Below are 20,920 nucleotides of genomic sequence, written 5' to 3' on the forward strand. Positions count from 1 at the left end.
AAGCTTCTGAATGCTTTTCAAGAGCAATCCTATGAAAAGGGTTTTAGAATAGTCTAATCAGGAGGAAATTAAGGCATGAAGAAGGACAAGATTGAAATACAATAAATAAAAAAGTTGGCATTATATTCAGGACAAACTCAGAGCTCCTTATAGAATATACATTTATCATATAACTTCTACTGCCACAAAACATTACCATTTATTTAGATCAGATGACAACTGTGGGATTATCAATTGATCACTTTGATACAGTCTCTTAATATTAAAAGATACTGAATTTACAGCTAGAAAAAATAGTTTTGTACACCACGTTGCATGAACACAACCACTGTAGTTTGTAAACCATGGATTGTAGTCTAGCATGGTGTATAAATACAACTGACCTATGCAATAAAACAGGAAACTGTTAAAAATGGTCTTATTTTACTGTAATATATAAACCCATTCATTTACTATACAATCTAGAACTTTCCTATCTTGTAAATGCCATAGGTTTCATTGGCATTTACTCTTAATAACAGAATAGAGCAGGGTTTCTCAACATTGGCAGCTTGCATATGTGTAGACTCCAACTCCCAGAATTCCCAGAATTGAGAAACACCGATATAGTGCATTATCTCCATACTGCAGGTACGTGTTACGTTTCAAATGTCAAATACTATTTTCATTTGCTCTCATGCATCAAATTGACAATTGGAGGGAAAAAAAGTTAAAAATAATAGTTTAATATTTAAAAATATGAAATGCAATACATTATCATAAAGTATATTTAAATACATTTACAAGGTGCACAAATAAAAAGTAGTAGTTTTCTTGTTCTCATTTTTAGTGTCATTAAAACTTGCTTTATAGATTCTCTCTAGTTTCAGAAAGGGATGTTATAAGGTGTTCAAAAGAGATTGTTTGCAGAGCACTTTAGCACAAACAGCATTTTGCTTCAAAGCATTAAAGTAATCAGGTCCTTTGCAAGGCCCATGCAACTGGTTTGATAGCAGTCTTTGCTTACTCCACATGCAGGTGTCTCAGCACAAATATTCTGTGTATGAGCATGCAGACAACTGGGAAGAGCTTCTGAAGAAGCTATATGAGATTTGCAAAGAAGACAACTGTTTTACTACTTTGAAGACTGATCCTTCATTTATTTTAATGTGCTTTGTGAAATACCTCTTTCAAATGCTTTCAAATGCTGGTTTAAGATTGCACATCTTGGCAGTTTGTACTAAATTCCATTAAAAAAATTTCCCATTCACTCAGGAGTCATTTTTAAAGTGTGTCCTCCCACTATCGATTACTGCAGCTGTTTTGGATTTTAATATGCTAGTTTTAGAAAAATTGTATCATTAACTTTTTACATAATTGTTAAACAGCCTTTCACTTAAAGGTGCTATCTAGCACACTTTGACTGAATAAAATTAAGTTTTATTGTAAACAAAGATAAATAATTTCATGAATGTTTCCATTTGACCATATTACAAGACAAGTAGTGTTGTCTTAATTTTAATACTGTTCATCTGCTGCCCAAGAATATTAGTTGGACATGTATTTCTTTGCAAAAATAAAGTTTCATTACTTTTTCTTCAAATAATTCACTACATATTCATAAAAACTTCAGTTTGTCTGAGTTTCAAGTATTCATACTAAACTTGAGAAAGATTGCAATCGTTACTGAATTAGGCTAATTAATCAGATGATGCTTATAAGTATGCCGCTTCATGAAATATAAGTTCCAGAGAGCATTAATGCATTTTCACAACAATCTCTATCTGGAAATCTATTAGGCCAAAAACAGTTTGCCATCAAATTTTATTTTCTATTAGGTCGCTATGTCTACTACCAGAATATGGACTAAAGGAATTCACAGACTGGTACAATAATGTAAGACCCACCTCTTCTTTGGGCTCATAAACATTTTAAATGATATTACTTGCCTGCTGCTGTGCAGAAGGTAATGCAGCTTAGAGTATATACATAAAATAAATATTGCAAATGTTACATAGATTCATATAACGAATTCTAATACTGTGATATTTTAACTCATACAGATAATCGGGATTATCTGAATTAAAGTGCATAGCAAATTATGCACTTTATTAGAAATACACGGACAGAGGTGTTCCCTTTTTACCCATGATTACATGGACACAAAATACTGGATAAAGTGTTTTGTAAAGGAAGATCCAACAAACGGTAAGTAGTAATAGCCTTATACTTGGTTGCAAGTCTTTGTATTTTGTACTCCAATTCTCATGCAACACTGCATAATTCACTTCCCTACCTGCGCACACAAAAGAAAAGTTCAACAGTTATAGACTGCACTTTTACAGCATAAACCTGAAAGTCCTTGATGTTCAATGTCTATTCGGAACAGTTCACTGATGTGTTCTTTATGATACAGGAAGATTTCTCCTGAGTACTTCTTTTGAGGCTGGAGCTATATTATCTGGGAAAATTACTTCAAATTCTATAATTAAGTCACCTCGTTGCTCATGATTTTTAGGAAATGGTAAACCATATCCTATAATTCTCCTTCTCATTCCAGGCTTTACAACTTCATTTACTGTCATAGGTATTGTTCGGCCTTCTATAGTTGGTACATTGATTGAGGTGCCACATAAAGCCTGGAAAATAGTAAATTGAAACAATTAAGAAGAGCATATTTGTTATTTCTTCAGGCTTCAAATATACTACATGTCCTTCATAAAGATAAATAACTATAATTCTTAAATAAATGACAGCATAATTTATTCAAATGCAAAAACCACTATGTTGTATTTTTTTTTTGTAAGTGGAGAGTTACCACCAAACAGTTGAACATTTCAGTCTATAAATACCATTTGCAATAAAGATAAAATAGTACTTTACCATTTAACAAAATGTGCAAAAAATGCCTAAATGTAAAGACAGGAGACAGGAACATTGGCAACAATATTTTTTCTTTCATGGGTATGTTCTGGGCACATGACACAAATTTCCACCTCTTACATTACATTAATGTAACAGAGTGAAATGGGGCCATGTGCATCTCATTTAATAGGAATATCCTATTATAGTCTTGGAATGTAATTGATTGTGAGAAGTGTTGGAATGTTCTAACCTTGGAATACCCATTTTGATCGTGAACAGGTGTTCTGACAAAAGAAGGTAATATTCTGAGGTCAGAATTTTTTAACCTCTAAATGTTTGGCACATATATCCCTAACCAGGCTTAGGAAAGCCAAATTCTCAAACTGATTTTAAAACATTTCTGACATACTAAATTGTATCAAAACTTATCAGTCAGTTATTCTTGCTATATAGAGATGGAACACTTACCTTTTTAAAATTCACAATATAGATGTAAACAATGTTCTTTAAGATGTCATCTGCTACCTGTGGGCTGAATCCCTGTCCCCCCTCCAGCTCCTTCTAGCAGTCCAGGGAGGGAGGCATTTCCTGGATCTGTTAATGCCTCGTTGTGAGAGGAGATACGTAACAATGAGGGTGAAGGTTCATTCTCCAATCTTGTGGGTTGAGCTTGGAGAATGAACCTTCACCCTCATCCTACACTTGAGCTATAGATATTCACTATTATTGCAAACACGTAACAACCTTGAAACTACAAGTACTGAACAATTAGTGCCCAGATTTCAATCTTACCATTTGTGGGAAAATTACAAAGACTGTGATGAAAACTCCCAGAGCATTAGCCCATGTGCATACCAGGGTCTGCCAAGGGGGCACATTATACCTGTACTGCAAGCCCTGCATTAGTTGCCACCAAACTTATGGATGTAATTTTAAAGTTCCAGTGTTAATCTATAAAACCCTACATGCATATTTATTTGCAGGACTACATTAGTCTACTCAGTTTGAGTATCCTGGAAAAACTATTAGCACTGCCCCACTTTAAGGAGATCAGGGAGGCCAAGGTTAGCAATATTGTTCTTCATTTAAGGTGCTGGTCCTTTGAAACAGCCGCCTAGTGAACATCAAATTGACTCCCGTACAAGACTGCCTTTCCAGAAGTTGCTCAAAATTGAGGTCTTTTATAGGGCATTTGGGTTTGACTAGTTACTTTGGTTTCCCAAGAATGACATTTATGTTTTTAAAAAATCTGTTTTTGTATTTATTCTACAATAATAATGACAAAGTTACCAGCACAATACAGATTCCATTATGTAACTTTACCAAGGGTTCCACCAAATACTATTAGGTTTACTTCTGAGCAGGCCTATGTGGAAAACTGGGATTTGTTGTTTGAAATGAACAACAGAGGACAAAGATCTAAACAGGTGGGGGAAGAAGCAACTGGGTTGCTTTACAGTTAATTTTGGAAAATGGGCCCACCATTGTCACTACTTCCTTTTCTTTCATGTCCAAATGGATGACTCAGTGAGGATGGAGATTATGGCCTTGACAAGATATACCCGTTTGCTATCTGTGGCTCCTGAGGAAAGACATATAAAATTCCAGGAAGAAAGTGGCTGGTGAACTACGAGCACAAGCAAAGGAGATGAGGCAAATGCAAAGCAAATGGAAAACTGGCCTAACAGTTATCCTAGGCTTGAAAGTAAAAAAAGCTATCATGTTATCATATGAGTAGGGAAATATAGTCAGCAGAAGAGTTTTAATAACTTGTCTTGTACCCTACCAGGATTGCTTTTACATACCATTTGTAATACACAGGAATTATTGACTGAGAAATAGTGCTCTAATAGAACATTATGATGTGTGCAGTAAGGTAACTAAATGTTACCTTGACAACTGATTATTGCAGTGGGTGTATCTCCTAAATCTAGTCACCTAGTTTGCATGTTCACAATACAAAAAGTACCAATACAGCATACTACCCGAGATGTTTTACTGTTGGAATAAGGAATCCTATACAAATGTTTAAAAAATATTTCAAAACGTTTATAATAGGCTTATATTGGATAATTTGATGGCCTTGGTATCTTTTTAGATAATATATATATATAATATGAAAATACTTTTACTATATTATTATTCTATATCTGGTGACTGAAAACTAACAATATAACTACTATTTTTTTTTTGAACTGACAACGTATGGTGCCATTATTTATTTGTTTGTTATTTATTAAACTTACATGCTGCCTAACTTGCTTGGAGACAACTTTTGTTGTCTTATAAAAAATATAACTATATCAACATTGTATCAATATTATGATAAAATATATTTGAAATCTATGAAAATATCATGGCAGATCAGCATAGAGTTGTTCACACAAGCAGAATGCTGCTCTTTTGTTCTCACAATAGTGTTAATTGTTTTTCTGCGATCACAAAAAAATTTCTAATGCTTGATGATATGGGTGAAGGTTTGTTCTTCGAGCTTATTCGGAAACCAACCCACAAGCTCGGAGAACAAACTTTCACCCTCATCCTACACCCGAGCTGCAGATATCTGCCACCATTGCAAACTTGATGATACATTTCCCTCTACCAGCATTCTGATTATGTTACTTCATAGAGGATTGTTTGCATTTCTATTTGAGGAATATTCAAGGACAACATATTCACTATAACATTGTTGTAGGACACCACACCCCTAGTATGGCAAATTCCCATACAAATGTAAAGTGCAAGCAAAAGCAGTCCAGAAAACCAGTACAAAGTTGCATGATTTATGTGTATAATGACAGTGAGGAAAAAGCAAAACAGCGTTCAGAGGTAAACAGTTCACTGAATAGATAGTTAACAAGGACAGAGTTAACCTTGTGGGAGAAGGATAAAATGCTACCGAATATATTATTTAACATATTAAATTCTAAATTTACATGCCATATTTCCAAATTAAGCTATTTTAACATCTAACTACCTACATAAGCCTTGCATTCTTAAAGAACATTGATCTATGTCAAGTTTAACTCAACTACAAATATACAACAATATAAATAAAAACAGATTGTAGAAATATTAAAAATCCAGTTTTAAACTTAAAAAGAGTACTTACCTCCCGTAAACTAATCTTGACAGGGTAGATTATATTTGAACCATCTCTCTTGAAATGAGGATGTAATTTATCTTTAATAACAAATACAATATCAGCTGGGATGGTGTTAGGTGTTTCATCGCTCTCTTTGGGGAATGTAATTTTGGTACCTTCTTTCCATCCTCTCTTAATATCAATTGTAAGGATTTTATCTTCTGTTCTGACACTTCTACCATCTGGATTGAGCCTTTTTCGGGAAATTCTCATTCTTTTCGTGCAGCCCTGATAAATCTCTTCCAATGATACTTTCAGTTCATGAATAACAGGAGGATCTTGTTTACGACGGGGTTGATTACCAACTGTGTTTCTTTCTCTTGGAAATCCATTCACATTAAAAGTAGGAAAGGAACCAAATGGATCACCATCCACTTCCATATCTTCAGTGTCCCTGCCACTAGCCATCCTTCTGCCAAAGAACATTTCAAAAGGGTTTGCGCCACCAAAAAATGCTGCAAATGTAGCATGTGGGTCTCCATGAAAAGAATAACGGAAAGTACCTCCTTGACCATCCGGTCCACCAATCCCTCCTTTCAAACCTACCAAATACAGAAGCATAAGAAATAATAACCAGCTTAAATAATTATATTTGTTAACAAAACAATATTGGGCTGTTATCCAGAAAATAGGAAATCATAATGGTAAGACAAGAGGGGCAGATGACTCTGTCCTTTTTACTTGAGGGAATATTTTGTCTTTTACCAGTTTAAGAAAAAAGTAATTTGTGTTTCTGTGACATCAGGTGGGGAGAACTTTAATTTTAACAATTCATATGACAAGTCCATGTCTTGTCCTGTCCTGCAAAAGACAAATTATATGCATACATAACTGCTGGGGAATGTGGGAGAAAGGAAAGTAAGGAAGTCTTCAAATAATGAGAGAAATGCTTTAAATATGATCAAACATAAAACACAATTGGGAGGGTCATAGGTAATCTTTCACTGATTAAGTTGTATGTCTTAAGGAATACTGAATCTCTGTGTTTAATCCACAGAGAAATTAAATCTCTGAATGAATATAAAGGATTGGGCTGCTTATCAAATATACAAAACAGATGTACTGTTATGCATATTTATTGGAAGTAAATCCAACTGAATTTTAGAAATAAAATTATTGTGGAAAGGAACTTTAACCAGGAGTCCCCAAAAAATCAATGTATTGCAAACCAGTGAGTTTTATAAAGAGATTTTACAAAGTTATGATACCATACTTAGATGAACAGCTACTTCAATTATTTTAAGCTTGCTTATCTTCCTACATTATGACACCCACCTACGTTCTGTGATTAATTTCACCTACACATTCTTCCTAAATTTAACCAATTTCTCATCTTTTTGCTATATCTTTAAATCAGCTAAATAGATAGTTTGGATAAAAGGCAAATGTTAACTCTGCAATCTTTTTTAAAAAGTATTCTTAATAAGTTACCTGATCTGAATATATCAAGTCAATAGTTGTCACAGTAGGTATGAACAGTCACAAAATATTAATTTATGAGAAAGCTTACTAGCTTCCAAAATGTTCTTTTTTTAACTAGTGGATACTTACTATTAATGTTTGCTTGATATTTTAAAATAGTTTTTTAGACACAGACATACTGTAGTATGAACTCTAGTGTATACTAAGAGGGCACTCGAGGGAACATTGGTTTTCATGAGCACCATATTCCTATTGTCATTCAAGATGGTAGTGCTTAATTCTTTGGAATAAAATTACTGAGCAATCATTATATTCTTTTTCTTTACAAATTATTTACTGAAATCCAAACATTTCCATATTCAGAGAATTTGGATTCTCTAGAATTTAAAATTTGCACATTTGTGAGACTAGACAGCAGACAAACATTTCTCCTTAGAAAACATAGCTTACAAATTTCTGGGGGGAAAATAGGCATCTAACATATAGTAAGTGTGTAAAGTCTCTTAAATATTTTTGTTTTAATGTTGAAGCAACTTATGAAACCATCCATCTTCCTGATATAATTTAGATTTTTTTTAAAATTTATAATGGTGAATGTCCTATACCATTCACTTTGATTATGAAATTAGACTTTAAGAATATCAAAGAAAAAAATAGATTCACAAATTGTGTTAATCTATTATTTCTTTTGTTGGATTTTATTTTACCATGATATAAACCAAGTATATAAATCATGACTTATTATTCAGCATCCTATGTGATGCACACGATTATGGCTTAGTTTACATATCATTATTAAAATAAATGATGACATATCATGCTTGAACCCAGCTTACATTATAAAACTTAAAAGGACTACTATGAACCCATAGGGTTACCTAAATTATAAACAACTTCATATTACCAATATTATTTGGTGTTTATTTAGAACAGGAACATGAAATAAAGAAGACTTAATTTAAGTCTAATTGATTTAACCCTAATCTTCTTCATGGGTCTAGTCTAAACATGACTAAATCTGGATCCATCCCAATACTAAAAGATTCAAAATATATTAAGAAATTTCCTTGATTTCCTTGAAATTTCCTTGACTAGTTTCAGCTATATTTTTGAATAAGTGTTTATTTATAAAAATAGGTTTATAAATATTCTAAATATTTTAATCCAGGCAAGCTATGAAATAAAATCCTGCTACAATTATACCTCATGTTCTGGTGTCAGAATCATAAAACTTTAATTTTGAAGAGATAGAAAATTCAATATCAGTGGTCCTCGACTTACAGCCATTTGTTTAGTGACCATTCAAAGTTACAAAGTTACAATGGCACTGAAAAAAGTGACTAGTTTTCACACTTATGACTGTTACAGCATCTCCATGGCCACATGATCAAAACTTGGGCACTGACTGACAACTGGCATGTATTTATGACAATTGCACTCTCCTGGTGTCTGTCATCACCAACTGACTTCCCATTTGTCTGAAATGGTATAGGGTTTCCTGCCTGAGCAGGGAGTTGGACTATAAGACCTCCACGGTCCCTTCCAACTCTATTATTATTATTATTATTATTATTATTATTATTATTATTATTATTATTATTACTACTACTACTACTACTACTACTACTACTACTACTACTACTACTACTACTACTACTACTACTACTACTACTACTACTATTATTTCTGATAAGCAAAGTCAATGGGGAAAGCCAAGTTTGTTTAACGACCAAATGATTCACTCACCAACTGCAGTGATTTGCTTAACAACTGTGGCAAAAAGGTCATAAAGGTCAATGCACTTAACAACTGCATTGCTTAGCAATGGAAATTTTGAGCTCAATTGTGGTTGTAAGTCAAGGATTACCTGTAAATAAATTAATCTCTGATACAAATTTTGAGTAAGAGTATTTCTTGAAGCAGTGAGTTTATTGCCTTGCAAACTACTCTGGCATAAGCTATACCTGATCACTAGAACAAGTATTTCAGCAGCTGACATAACTATTGATTGCATGCTCCTTTTTTCTCTTTTCATTAACCTATGATATGAGATCAATTTTGACAAAAGATTGGCTGCCTATTTGTATAGAATTGAACATTATGGTTAATATAATAACAACCATCTTATTCTGCTGGTTTTACTATGTTTGAATAGTGCAAATAAGGTGTCAAAATGTATGGCTTACGTATGCATTATTGACATTCTTCCTGCTTATTAAATACATTGTTTGTGAGTGGAATGTTTATTTACCAAAATTTAGCAACTAAAGATGTAGAACTAAGTAAACTATACCATGTACTTGACGGAATGATGCTTCCCAAAATAGATAATGGATTGATTGTGCTCAAAACATATCAATCCCATGTCTAATTAAAAAGAATAGTAGATTAACTGTCTATTCATGGTCTGAACAAGAGTCAATCTCTAACTCTGACTAAATTATCTCATTAGATATTGTCCCTAATGCTGTACATAAAGATATTAAGAACATTGATTCATGACTTTAAAAATAAGACTCAGCATATCAAGGTCTTATAAGTTTCCCAAGAATACAGGGAGGCAATACTAAAATTATAAATTACTACTTAATTTGAATTTTTACATAAACATATCCATTTGAGAAACCCGTGTTTTTATAATTATTAAATACTGATGCATTTTTAATTCTTATATTTTCAGCCCATCATATTCAATACATGGATACTTCTGTCTCATTGAGGAAACACAGGACTGTAATGTAAATATGCAACTTCATTAGCAGAACAAAAGCTATTTCCAAATCTTAAATTAAATTTTGAAAGATAAAGGCAGTAGCTGAATTCTAAAAGCTAGGCCTCATTCCCTTGATACATTAATAGCTGGAAAGGAAGCTGAAAACTTGTCGTGGTATTTTCATGACATCAGGCAAATTCTTTCCTTTTTAGACAAGATTCCAATGTAAGCGTAGTCTGGACACCTGGACTCTGGTTCAGAAATACCATCCTTCTATTTCAATCTTATTTTAACAAAAATAAAATATAAATTTTAATTTTTGTTACTGTAAGAATAGGACAAAATAAACCAATTCAGCAACTATCAGAGGCAAAAGCAGCTTAATATTCCTGAAGTTCTTGCAACCAAAATTAAGAATCCTACCATGCATAATAGAAAAACAATTAGAAATTTAATAAGCAGGACTTGCAAATGTAATGAGTATCTAGCTACTGAAATATAATTTAGCTAAATTCTCAGATTAAGTTCTTACAACCAAATGCTCATTCCCTCTTGATTTGAATTAATTATATTCAGCACAAATATATCTCTATTAATAGCTCTAATGAAACAACAGAAATTATATTACCTTCTTCTCCAAACTGATCATAAATTTCTCTTTTTTTGGGATCACTCAATACCTCATAGGCTTCTGCAATCTCTTTGAATTTTTCTTCTGCATGGGAAGATTTATTCTTGTCTGGGTGCCATTTAAGGGCTTGTTTTCGGTATGCTTTCTTGATGTCTTCATCAGATGCTCCTTTTTCAATTCCAAGAACAGAATAGTAATCCTTTCCCATTTCAGTGTTTAAAAAGTATGCTTTCTTTTGTTTATGAGTTCTCTATCTCAGCTATGCAATGTTCCTAAAAGAAAAATGAACAAGAACTGTAGTTCTATTAAGCAGCCAGAAAGACTGTTGCCACCTTCTCTTTCTCCTTGATCACTTTGTACAAAGATTGAACTGGTAAAAACACTGCCACCCAGAGCACTCCCAATTACACTACGTGTCTCTGCTCTTTTCTAGAACAGCAAATGTTATAAGACGTCATTTCCCAAGCTAGCTACTGCCAAAACTCTGTCGTGTTCTATCTTTGCACATTTAACTGTTCATTGACTAACTTCATATGAAAGTATTTTTTTAAAACCTTAATTGTGGAATTTTGCAGCCATTTAGTATTGCGTGGGTGGTAAATTATAGATTTAGGCCTGTTTTCTATATTTACTGAAAAAAATGGGCTACAGAAAACTATTTCTTAATATTTAAAATAAAATTAGTTGAATCTACTAGTTGTGACAAATACTTTATGGGAGCGAGTGTGAAAGGTGGTCAGTTTAAAAACATTTCAGGAAATACACAAATAAAGGAATTATAAATTTTTAACACTTAGAAAATTTGTCTCCCTACACACTGAATATACAACCCTTCTTAATTCAAACTATTTAAAAAAAAAGCAAGAGCAGCAATAATAATTGCCAGTGGAGCAACAGGGACAAGCCTATTGTGAGACAGCAGCTATGCTTGCCTGTCACCAAGATCATTAGCTATCTGCAAGCACCTCTCATAGGGAAGATAGGGAGGTAGTTTCTGGAAGGAGGGAGGTAGCACTGAGAAATATTCAACAGGAACAGCTGAAACTGGGAAGTGGGAGCTTGTTAGTTAGAGAATGGGCTGTAGCTTGTGAGAGCAACCCAATGGTGAACTACAAATGGTTAAAAAGAAAAAAAGAGAGAGACAGGATATGGGAAACACCACATGAACCTACTCCCTCAAGAAGCACAAGGGCAAAATGGTGAGCTGTGAAAGGGAGAATATTGCTTGAGGTATGGATGTGCAGGTGTCAGGATTAGAGGAATTGCAATCAGCAAACAGCAGATTGGAACCTGAAATCAAATTGCAAGACTCTCTGGAAGTCATCCGTCTGAACTCTTGATATATGGGTCCTATTGTTTAAGAGACATCTTAGGAGCGAGAGTAGCAAAATTGTCTGATTTCAAGATTGTGACAAGAAGGAACCAGACATGGAACATTCAGGAGGTTTGCATCATAGATTACCTGACTGTTCATTCTGCAAGTTAGAAATATAAATAATGTAGACGTTAAAACCAGAGGAAAATTTCATGCTAAGTAAATAAATGGCCCTTCTGCAGGTATTTCAAATTCTTAGGGATTCCTACATTGGATGAACCACTCCTTTTAAGAAATGCCTCCATTGTTGGAACATGGCTTTTATTGATAGCTAGTCCTTATCGCAAACATCATAATCCCACCTAGCTGGGAGAAGTCTAGAATAAGATGTACAAGGCAACAGGTATCTGTTGAAGTCTGAAAAAAACCAGCAATCAAAACAGTTCAAAATACCAGTTTTCACAATGTGGCAGCTGGGATCAAGATGGAAGGAGTAGTCTTGAGACTAGTTTCAAAATCCTGAAAGCTGCTTGTTCTTAAATAAAATTGTGAAAGTAACATTGAATTTGTCGAATGGAATTGTCAAAGGCAGTTCTAAATTTCTGCATAAAAATTGTTATAATTGTCCAAGATGGCACTTTGATTTCAGTGTGAGAGAACAGCCCACCTGACTACTTGTTCATTCAAAAAGGTCAGAACAAAAAAAAAATTGGTCCAAATCTGCAGGAAACTCTGCTGGCCTGCCAGTCATAAATAGTTCATACTGGGTAGCGAACATTGGGAATCTGTCCTGAGGATTCTCCCTGAGCTTCTCCAGAAGGCTCCCAAGGGAACAAAATATCACCCATGGGAAAGCTGCCTGTGGGGCCAGTTCAAGTTGAGGCAACCTTGACCAAAATGCTGGACTAACTACATCATAACTTTCTATAAGCTCATGATTTATGTATCTATCTGCTGTCTATGCTGTAATAATGGCTCAACAACTTGTTCTACAGATAGGAGGTATTTCAAGGATCTGTAGCCATGGTCTAGGTCCAGAATTCACGATCCAATCCTCATCTAATAAAAAAATAACAAGGCTCTCAAGACTGTTGTAAAACCCTTCAAGTATGCCAGACTCAGTAAAGGAAGAACTGTTTAAACTTTTGTAAATATTTTTATTGCTAGCTGGATATTGTAATATAATCTTAAAAGCTTGTCAAAGACAATTCTCATTTATACCTAGTGTAATTAAGGCCAAAAATGAGATACCAATGGTCATTGTGAATGCATCATTTGGAGAGAAAGAGATGCTAATATTTCTAAAAGGGCACTGAAGCATCACCTCATCAGTCTGATCAAGGACCAAGCTATATTGGACAACCATCATCCGTTCAATAACCTTCCTTTACTTAGGCCATCACCTACAATGAGAACTGGATGAAGGGGTAGTCTACCTTATTATAATGAAGTCTTGGCACATTTCTGGACACAATACAAAAATTAGAGGCATTATTCCATGGCAGTTCAATTTCTTCCTGACTGGATATGTCCAATGAGTACAGGTAGTACTTGACTTATAATTAACCCCAAAATTTCCATTGCTAAGCAAGAGAGTAGTTAAGTGAATTTTATCCCATTTTACAACCTTTCTTGCCAAAGTTGTTGATTGAATCCCTGCAGTTGTTAAATTAGTAACATGGATAAGTGAATCTGGCTTCCGTATTGACTTTGCTTGCTAAGGTCATAAAAGGTGAGACACTGCAACAAGCATAAATACATGCCCACCTGACAAGTGCTCAAATTTTGATCATATGGCCATGAGGATGCTGCAACAGTTGTAGGTGTGAAAAATGGTCAAGTCACCTTTTTCAGTGCCGTTATAACTTTGGTCACTAAATGAATGGTTGTAAGTGGAGGACTACCTGTACATGAGATGTCACAAAATTCAACCTCTTTCACATTTTATTTAACATCTACATGTAGTCACTGAGGGAGATAACCCAACAAATGGGGTTTGGTATCATTACTATATTGAGAAAACTAGGTTAACCACCTCAATTCCAGGCTATCAAGATGTGTCGGGTGGTCTTATCCCAGGTCAGGACTCTGTAAGGATCTTGAAGAAACAGAGTAAGACTTTACTCTATCAAAGTAGAGGGTTTGTGGATTGAAAATTCAGTCAACTAAAACTAAGACAATTCAAGCTTAACTATGGAGCTAAGTAGTTATTCTCCTACTAAAAAAGTTGGCGTACAATTTAGGGGTGTTTCTGTTATCTCAGCTCCTTTTGGAATAGCAGATTTAAGCTGTGACTAAGACCTTTGTCTACTTCAATATGTGTGCTAATATGAATACTCTTGCAGAAGATGTGGACAATAGTCACTTATATCTTTGTCACTAGAAGATTACGTAATGTGCTGTACATAGTACTGTCCTTAAAAAAACCATCTAGAAACTGCAACTGTAACAAAATACAAAGGGCTGGATATTAAATGAAATACATCTATATTGTCATGTAATATCAATATTGTAGGATTTTCTTTATTGCCAGTTCGTTTCCAGAGAGCTGGTCTTTGAAATCCTTCATAGTTTGGGGCCTGCAAGACTGCTTATTCCAAATAGAATTTGTTCATTTAAGATGTACTTGTACAGCAGCGGTTCTCAACCTATGGGTCGGGACCCCATTTGGAGTCGATCGACCATTTCACGGGGGTCGCCAAGCAAGGCTGTCGGCCATTTTTTTTCCTTTTCCGGCGGGTGCCTTACCTCCCTTGGGCTGGGCCAGCTGGTGGTCGGCCTGCTCCGTCTCTGCCGCTTGCCAGCTACGCCTTGGCCGGCGCAGGGGGCGGAACCGCGCATGCGCGGCGCTCCCGGGCAGGGAAAGTCCTCGACTTATGACCGGTTGGGTAGTCCTCGACTTACAACCGGTTTAGTCCTCGACTTACGACTGGTTGGGGGTCGCGGCATTTAAAAGGTTGAGAACCACTGTTGTACAGAGTGCTTCCCAAGAGTTCTCACTCCCCATGAAAACCTGAAGGGGATTATTTTCTCAAGGAATTCCTTTCCTCTGGAATGCTCCCCTAACATTCCAGTGATAATATAATAAATTGGTATGGTATGGTACAATACAATATAAAATCTCTTATGCACAACATTGTCTTTCCAACTAAAGCTTTTCTAAAATATCACTGGTCTCAAGATTCATATTTCTTTGCAATTCCTAAAGAATTCCATTCCTATTAGCCAGTTTCATACCATGCAGTTTATTTCTGTTTAAAGACATTACAAAGTAATTCTGTTCCATTTGTCTTTCTTCCTCATTACGCAGAGTTTTTTACAAGTTTTTTTGCAATGAAGGTCATATAATAAAATATTTTGATGTAGGCTGCTCCTTTTCAATACAATCCATTCCATGCCATTCCCCTTCCTCCTAGGCTCCTCTTCCTATAATCTATCAACATTGCATGTCCCTTAAAATTTTCAGATTCTCATTCCATAAATATTTGTTTGCCAAAACCTTCATCCTGTGCATATTATAAAAATAAAGATGCTCCTTTCTAATGATCAGAAATACAGAATGATTAAATTTAAAGCTAAACATTCAGAACAAGGCAGGAAAATATTGTCATCTTATGGAATAAAAGGAAAGCTCTGAAGAGATTTATGGATGATTTGAATTTGTGAACCATGATGAGATGGAAGATGGGTAGCTAATGGTCTGTTTAAAAAAAAATTGTCATGAGTCTCTTGGGAAAGTAGAAAACTTCAGTACTGAATTATTTTTCCAAACAAGATTATTATTAGTTGCTTATTTTTATGGTCGTTAACTTACTCAGTTTGATTATGAAAACAATATTTGAAGGGAATATTAAAAGTGCTTATAAGCTGCAATTCTGTAAATGTTTCCCTGCAACTAAATCCCTGAATATAACAGAACATAATCCCGAGTAGAAATGTACATGATACAGTTTGTCACTACTACAATTTTTATATCCTATTTTTAAAAAATAAGCTTCCCAAAGCAGTTCACAAACAACATAAGTAACTGTAAATACCATGAATATTATTTTAAAAGAAATTAAATTTATAGGACTTTTCCCACAGGGCAATTGAGGATAATAGAAACGTGGAGAAGAGAGTACAGCTAAGCAGATTTAGAAGGTAGCTGTTGTTTGCTTTCCTTCCTCTCCCTTCTGGGACCCTTTCCACAAAGCTGTTGGTGGTGATAATCTGTGGAGGGAGGGAAGAGATGACTTCCAAGCAGAGTGGAAGAAAATTCATACTAACAATACTTTACCAAAAAAGGACCTGCGTGCATTTCAGATGTGGACATGTGTTGTATTCCAGGGGGTGGAGTATGTTTCCAAGTATCCATGCCAGATATGCTCAGTCTTTTCTCCACTAACACATTAGAGTATGACTCACACTGCTAAAGTTAAAGTTAACAGCCAACCAACCAACTCTCTTGTACTTTTCAGTAACAGCTGGATTCAACAGCTTGAAGTTTTCCAGTAGAACAGGGGTTCTTACCCTGGCATTGGTCTTTTGAGAATCTGTTGAAATCTATGGATCCTTGTCAAAAATTACATATATATTACAAAGAAAACTGATTATGTTCAAGTATAGTTATTAAAATATTAAAAATAACAAATATGCAACATAGTAATATATGTGCTTCTTTATTAATCCATTAAAACAAGACAATACTCTGTTTAAGGCTATTACAGTTTTTAACAGTGAGGTTATTGGCCTTAACAAACATTTTTGGATTCTAGCAAAATTACTTTGCTGCCTACATTATTGAATGAAAAACTAAATTTCAGTTAGATTAGTGAAATAAAATTATAATTCTTTTTCATGGACACCATGAAATCTACCCACATACTCCACATTAAGGATGTCTGTAATAGAAAGTCCATGACATATTGAAGGTGATAGGTCAGATAACTAATGTTGATATTCACTTTGATCAGAATTTTTTGTCTTGCAAATGAGAAAAAGTTTTCTTACTAAATTGCTATTTAACTCCACAAAAGGAGTGAAAAAAACACACAAAGCAATCTCCCTCCACAATCTTAAATTAAAACATTTGCCTAGCCCTAACTCTGATTGCTACCCAAGTTTAAGATCCAGAAATTTTATTTAGAATTTCTTTCCTCAAAGGTCATCTCCTGCATTTTCTGAAATCATTACAAGAAACGATGCAGTGTAGCTCTTAATGTGCAAGCTGTATTGCAGCTTCTTCACCAAAGTAAACTGCTCTTAAAAGCTACCTAATAAAATGCAGCAAGCACTCAACTCTTTGAAAGGTTCATTAGCAAATACCTGGTTGCATTTGGATGGGAGTTTGTCAGGAAGAAATACACTTATAGGCTACCTTAGCACACTAACACTTTCCTGAAAAAAGGCAATGAATACGACTTCCATTTTGTTGCCAGGAAAACTCCATGTCTCCTTATCTATGAAGTCATCAAAAATAAAACTAGATTTGAAAAAGATTTTAATACCCCAGCTTATTATTTTCCAGGCAGAAGAGCTAAGACCACTAGATGTCACTGACAACCTGTACAAATACAGGTACTGTCATCTAAAAATATTTTTTTAGCTGTAAACTCATAACAAAAATACTATACTATACAATTATTGCATCAAAGTATTTGATACTAAGCTTTATTTCCCCAAACAATTAAGACTAATAATAATTGTTTATTCCTTCTCATATTAATCTCATAAACTAGTGATGTAGTTAAAAAACTACAGGATTTCAACCTAGGGTCAGGGGTAGGCAACCTTGGCTCTTTTATGACTCGTGGACTTCAACTCCCAGAATTCCTGAGCCAGCATGGCTGGCTCAGGAATTGAGTCATAAAAGAGCCAAGGTTGCCTACCCCTGACCTAGGTCAATGACTTCACATTTTTATTAACTATTCTCTTTGGGGCGGATTTTTTTTAATTATTAGTAATTTGAAGTGCTTCAAATGAGATATGCTATCAGAGCCAGTATCCCAAGAAAAACCATTATAAATTATTTGAGCATCTCCCTTTAAAGCTGATTTTATCAGCTTTGCTCCTAAACAATAAATCACATGAACAGTATATAATTCTGGTATCAACCTGTGCAGCAACTGACATTTTCAACAAGAACAGAACATGAATAAATGTTTCCTTATCTGATTTGGATGATCACCACTATCTTTTTTATCCAACAAAAAATTTCAACAAAAAATGATATTAGCAACATATAAATCAAATTTCAAATGTAATTCCACCAGGAAAACTTACTTACTGAAGAGGACAATGAGGAACAAGAGATCTTTGCTAGGCCAATTAACCTCTATCTTACATGAACTATACCACCAAGTATCATTTCAATCAAAAACCACAAAAAAAATAAAGATAAAATTATGAGAAGGGTGGGATTATGTAGAGTATTGCTGCAGCTAGTTTTTATACCTTGCAGTAAAAATTCTACCGAAAAATATAGACAAAAGAAATTGTGCAGAAAAGCTAATACAGTGACAATTACAGAAATAATTTTCTAATAACCCAAAGTCCATTTTGTAGGAAGCAAGCTCTGTTATTTTTTTTTTATGTATCTACAACCTAATCACTCTTACAATGGGAGATGACCATAATGAATTTGGAAATTCATCATACCTACCGTGGATTTTCGCACATCGACCACTCTCCATCTTTTATTATTTTATTAACGCTCGGTTTTAATTTATTAATTTAATTCATAAAGCTTAATTCATGTTATCAACACTGCCCAGCAACATTCGCACCAGATTTTTAACCCTCGCAGGGCCACCGACTTCATTGCTTTTATTACTCTACGTACATTCATTAAGGGGAGAATGCTTGTGTGTATAGAAGCGCCTTGTTTTGAACGGCAGGTGGCAAACTTGTCGTATCATTTTAGAAAAAGCCTTTATGAGATACGTAACTTGTCTTTATATATGCTTTTCACCCGAAGCGGATAGGCGACATTGGGAGAGTTTTCCTGCGCCTCGGCGCAACCCATCGGTAATCAAACCCCGTTGCTTTTTCTATGCCTTCGAGAATCAAAGGCTCAATTAAAGACATTCCCTCCGATTTACCCGTCCTAAGAGACTCACTCGCTAGCCGGCAGGTTGTCGCCACCACGACAGACGCTCCCTGACAAGGCGACAGCAAGTACAGTACCACAAATCAGTTCCTTTCACAACTGTCCAAATAATATCGGTTGAAAGTAGGCAGGGGCCGGGGGGGGGGGGAAAGGGGAGATTACTTAACCAACCATCGCGAGATACGCCCTCCCCGAGAGGCTATCGTCTTATCTAACTCAGGAAGAAGTCATGCGCGCGCCGCCCTTCACACATCCGTTTAACGATCTACAGCACCCCTCCTTCCTTTTCGCACCCTGGAAAAGCTCTGAGCTATTCTACCTCCTGAAACCCGCTTCTTATCTCGCGAGAGTGAGCTCGAGTTGCGCGGAGGGAGGGAAACCTTCCTTCCAGCCTTCGTCATCTCGGTTTGCTCCGGCTCAAAATCTCGCGTCTTTTTCTGGGATGTCTCGCGAGGGTACGAGCGGCCTCCCCTCCTCCTCTCGCGAAACACGATGCGACGCAAGAATGTGAAAGGCTCCCGCCCGCCGCCATTTTCTTTCTTTCTTGGCAGGCTGGGAGGACGGTAGGAAGTAGCGAAGGAGACATGTCGGATTATTCTACGGTGCCCCCTCCTTCTTCGGGAGCACCCGGTGGAGGTGGAGGAGGTGGCGGGGCAGTCAATGATGCTTTTAAAGACGCGCTGCAACGGGCCAGGCAGGTGTGTATTACGAGCCCTGAACGGATTTTTTTTTTCCCTGACTGGCTCCTCAGACTTCCAAGCAGGCCGCTGGCTTCTCTCATTCACCCCTCGGCTTCTTTCGCAAAGGGAGACAACCCAAGGCCCGCCGCCATTGCGGAGGCGTTCCGAGTGGCCCCTTTGAAGGGCTCGGGTGGCCTTTCTTTGGGAGGCTTTTTTCAGGACTCGGCGCAGGTTTGGGTCCCGTTGCTACCTACAAAAGGCGCGTAGGCCAAACCGCCTGGTATCCATTATGTGTGTCCGCTATGTGGAGGAAGGAGGAAGGCGGAGAAAAGAGGAAAAGGGTCAGGTTGAGATTCAAAGAAACTGAATGAGTTTATACTTTTTAAACTCTCCGCGTTTGGCGGAAAGTTTTTTTCCCCCTAACATCCTGACTAAAAGGGAGCCGGGTGTGTCCGCTTTTCTGAACCTCCCCCCCCCCGGTCTCCTCCCCAGGTCCATCCGCTCTTCCACTGTGCAAAAGGTTTTACGTTGCCCCCCGCCTAATGCTGACGTCTTGTGCAATATTTTCCATTATATTCGCTTGCATTTCGCTCGCGGGAGAATGTCGGTAATTGGGGCACTGTTGGCTTTTAGAGCGGATTCCTATAATCTGGCGCCCTCCATTTCTGTTAAAGACTTCAACTTTTCCGTGCACAAAATATAGGCTGTGCTGTGTGTAATAGTTTCTTTTGTTTCTGTAGGAAGGCCGAGGAGGCACATACTGCACACACACACACATCCAGCTTTCATCTGGCCCACCCATTTTCTTAATAATAAAGCGTGGTAGAGATGATGCGTTAAGGGTTTCCAGGTAGTCTAATATTTAGAAATTGCTCTAGACATATTTTTTTTCTTCAGTTTTGGGCTTTCTATGACTAAAATAGATGTTTCCCCTCTTTTGCTGTTGGGAGGTGTTTGATGCTTTTTCTCGGTCTTTGAACTCTTTTAAGTGTGTTTTGTTGTTGGAAGCAAAGATAAAATTTGATTTAGAATTCTTTTCATTTTTATTCAGAGGAAATTCAGCTAATTGAAAAATGGGCA

General features: G+C 36.0%; 2 protein-coding genes across 3 annotated transcripts in view; one reads left to right on the forward strand and one right to left on the reverse strand.

The window, feature by feature from the left end:
• Window positions 1–726: 726 nt before the first annotated feature.
• On the reverse strand, window positions 727–19,269 carry DNAJB4 (DnaJ heat shock protein family (Hsp40) member B4). The gene is made up of 4 exons (XM_015818200.1): window positions 19,171–19,269; window positions 10,753–11,027; window positions 5,957–6,531; window positions 727–2,618 (listed from the first exon to the last, which is right to left on the reverse strand). The coding sequence occupies exons 2-4, from the start codon at window positions 10,961–10,963 to the stop codon at window positions 2,385–2,387; spliced, it is 1,020 nt and encodes a 339-aa protein (XP_015673686.1). The 5' UTR covers window positions 10,964–11,027; window positions 19,171–19,269; the 3' UTR covers window positions 727–2,384.
• Window positions 19,270–19,658: 389 nt separating this feature from the next.
• The window catches only part of FUBP1 (far upstream element binding protein 1), a 34,205-nt gene continuing 32,943 nt past the window's right edge, over window positions 19,659–20,920 (forward strand). For both annotated transcript variants that reach the window (XM_015818203.1, XM_015818204.1), the window contains exon 1: window positions 19,659–19,858. In XM_015818203.1, the coding sequence (XP_015673689.1) occupies window positions 19,745–19,858 (114 nt within the window). In that variant the 5' untranslated portion in view covers window positions 19,659–19,744. The remainder of the gene's footprint in view (window positions 19,859–20,920) is intronic.

The sequence above is a fragment of the Protobothrops mucrosquamatus genome, unplaced genomic scaffold (assembly GCF_001527695.2).
Source record: "Protobothrops mucrosquamatus isolate PMUCROS unplaced genomic scaffold, P.Mucros_1.0 scaffold702, whole genome shotgun sequence".
In the NCBI taxonomy this organism is placed as follows: Eukaryota; Metazoa; Chordata; class Lepidosauria; order Squamata; family Viperidae; genus Protobothrops; species Protobothrops mucrosquamatus.

What these genes read in the sequence shown, in the direction of transcription:
- DNAJB4 (XM_015818200.1), bottom strand. Translation starts at nt 10,963, where the DNA reads ATGGGAAAGGATTACTATTCTGTTCTTGGAATTGAAAAAGGAGCATCT. An exon ending in TGATCAGTTTGGAGAAGAAG is followed by an intron (nt 6,532 to 10,752) that starts GTAATATAATTT and finishes TGTATTTGGTAG; the next exon opens with GTTTGAAAGGAGGGATTGGT. An exon ending in TCAAGATTAGTTTACGGGAG is followed by an intron (nt 2,619 to 5,956) that starts GTAAGTACTCTT and finishes ACTATTTTCCAG; the next exon opens with GCTTTATGTGGCACCTCAAT.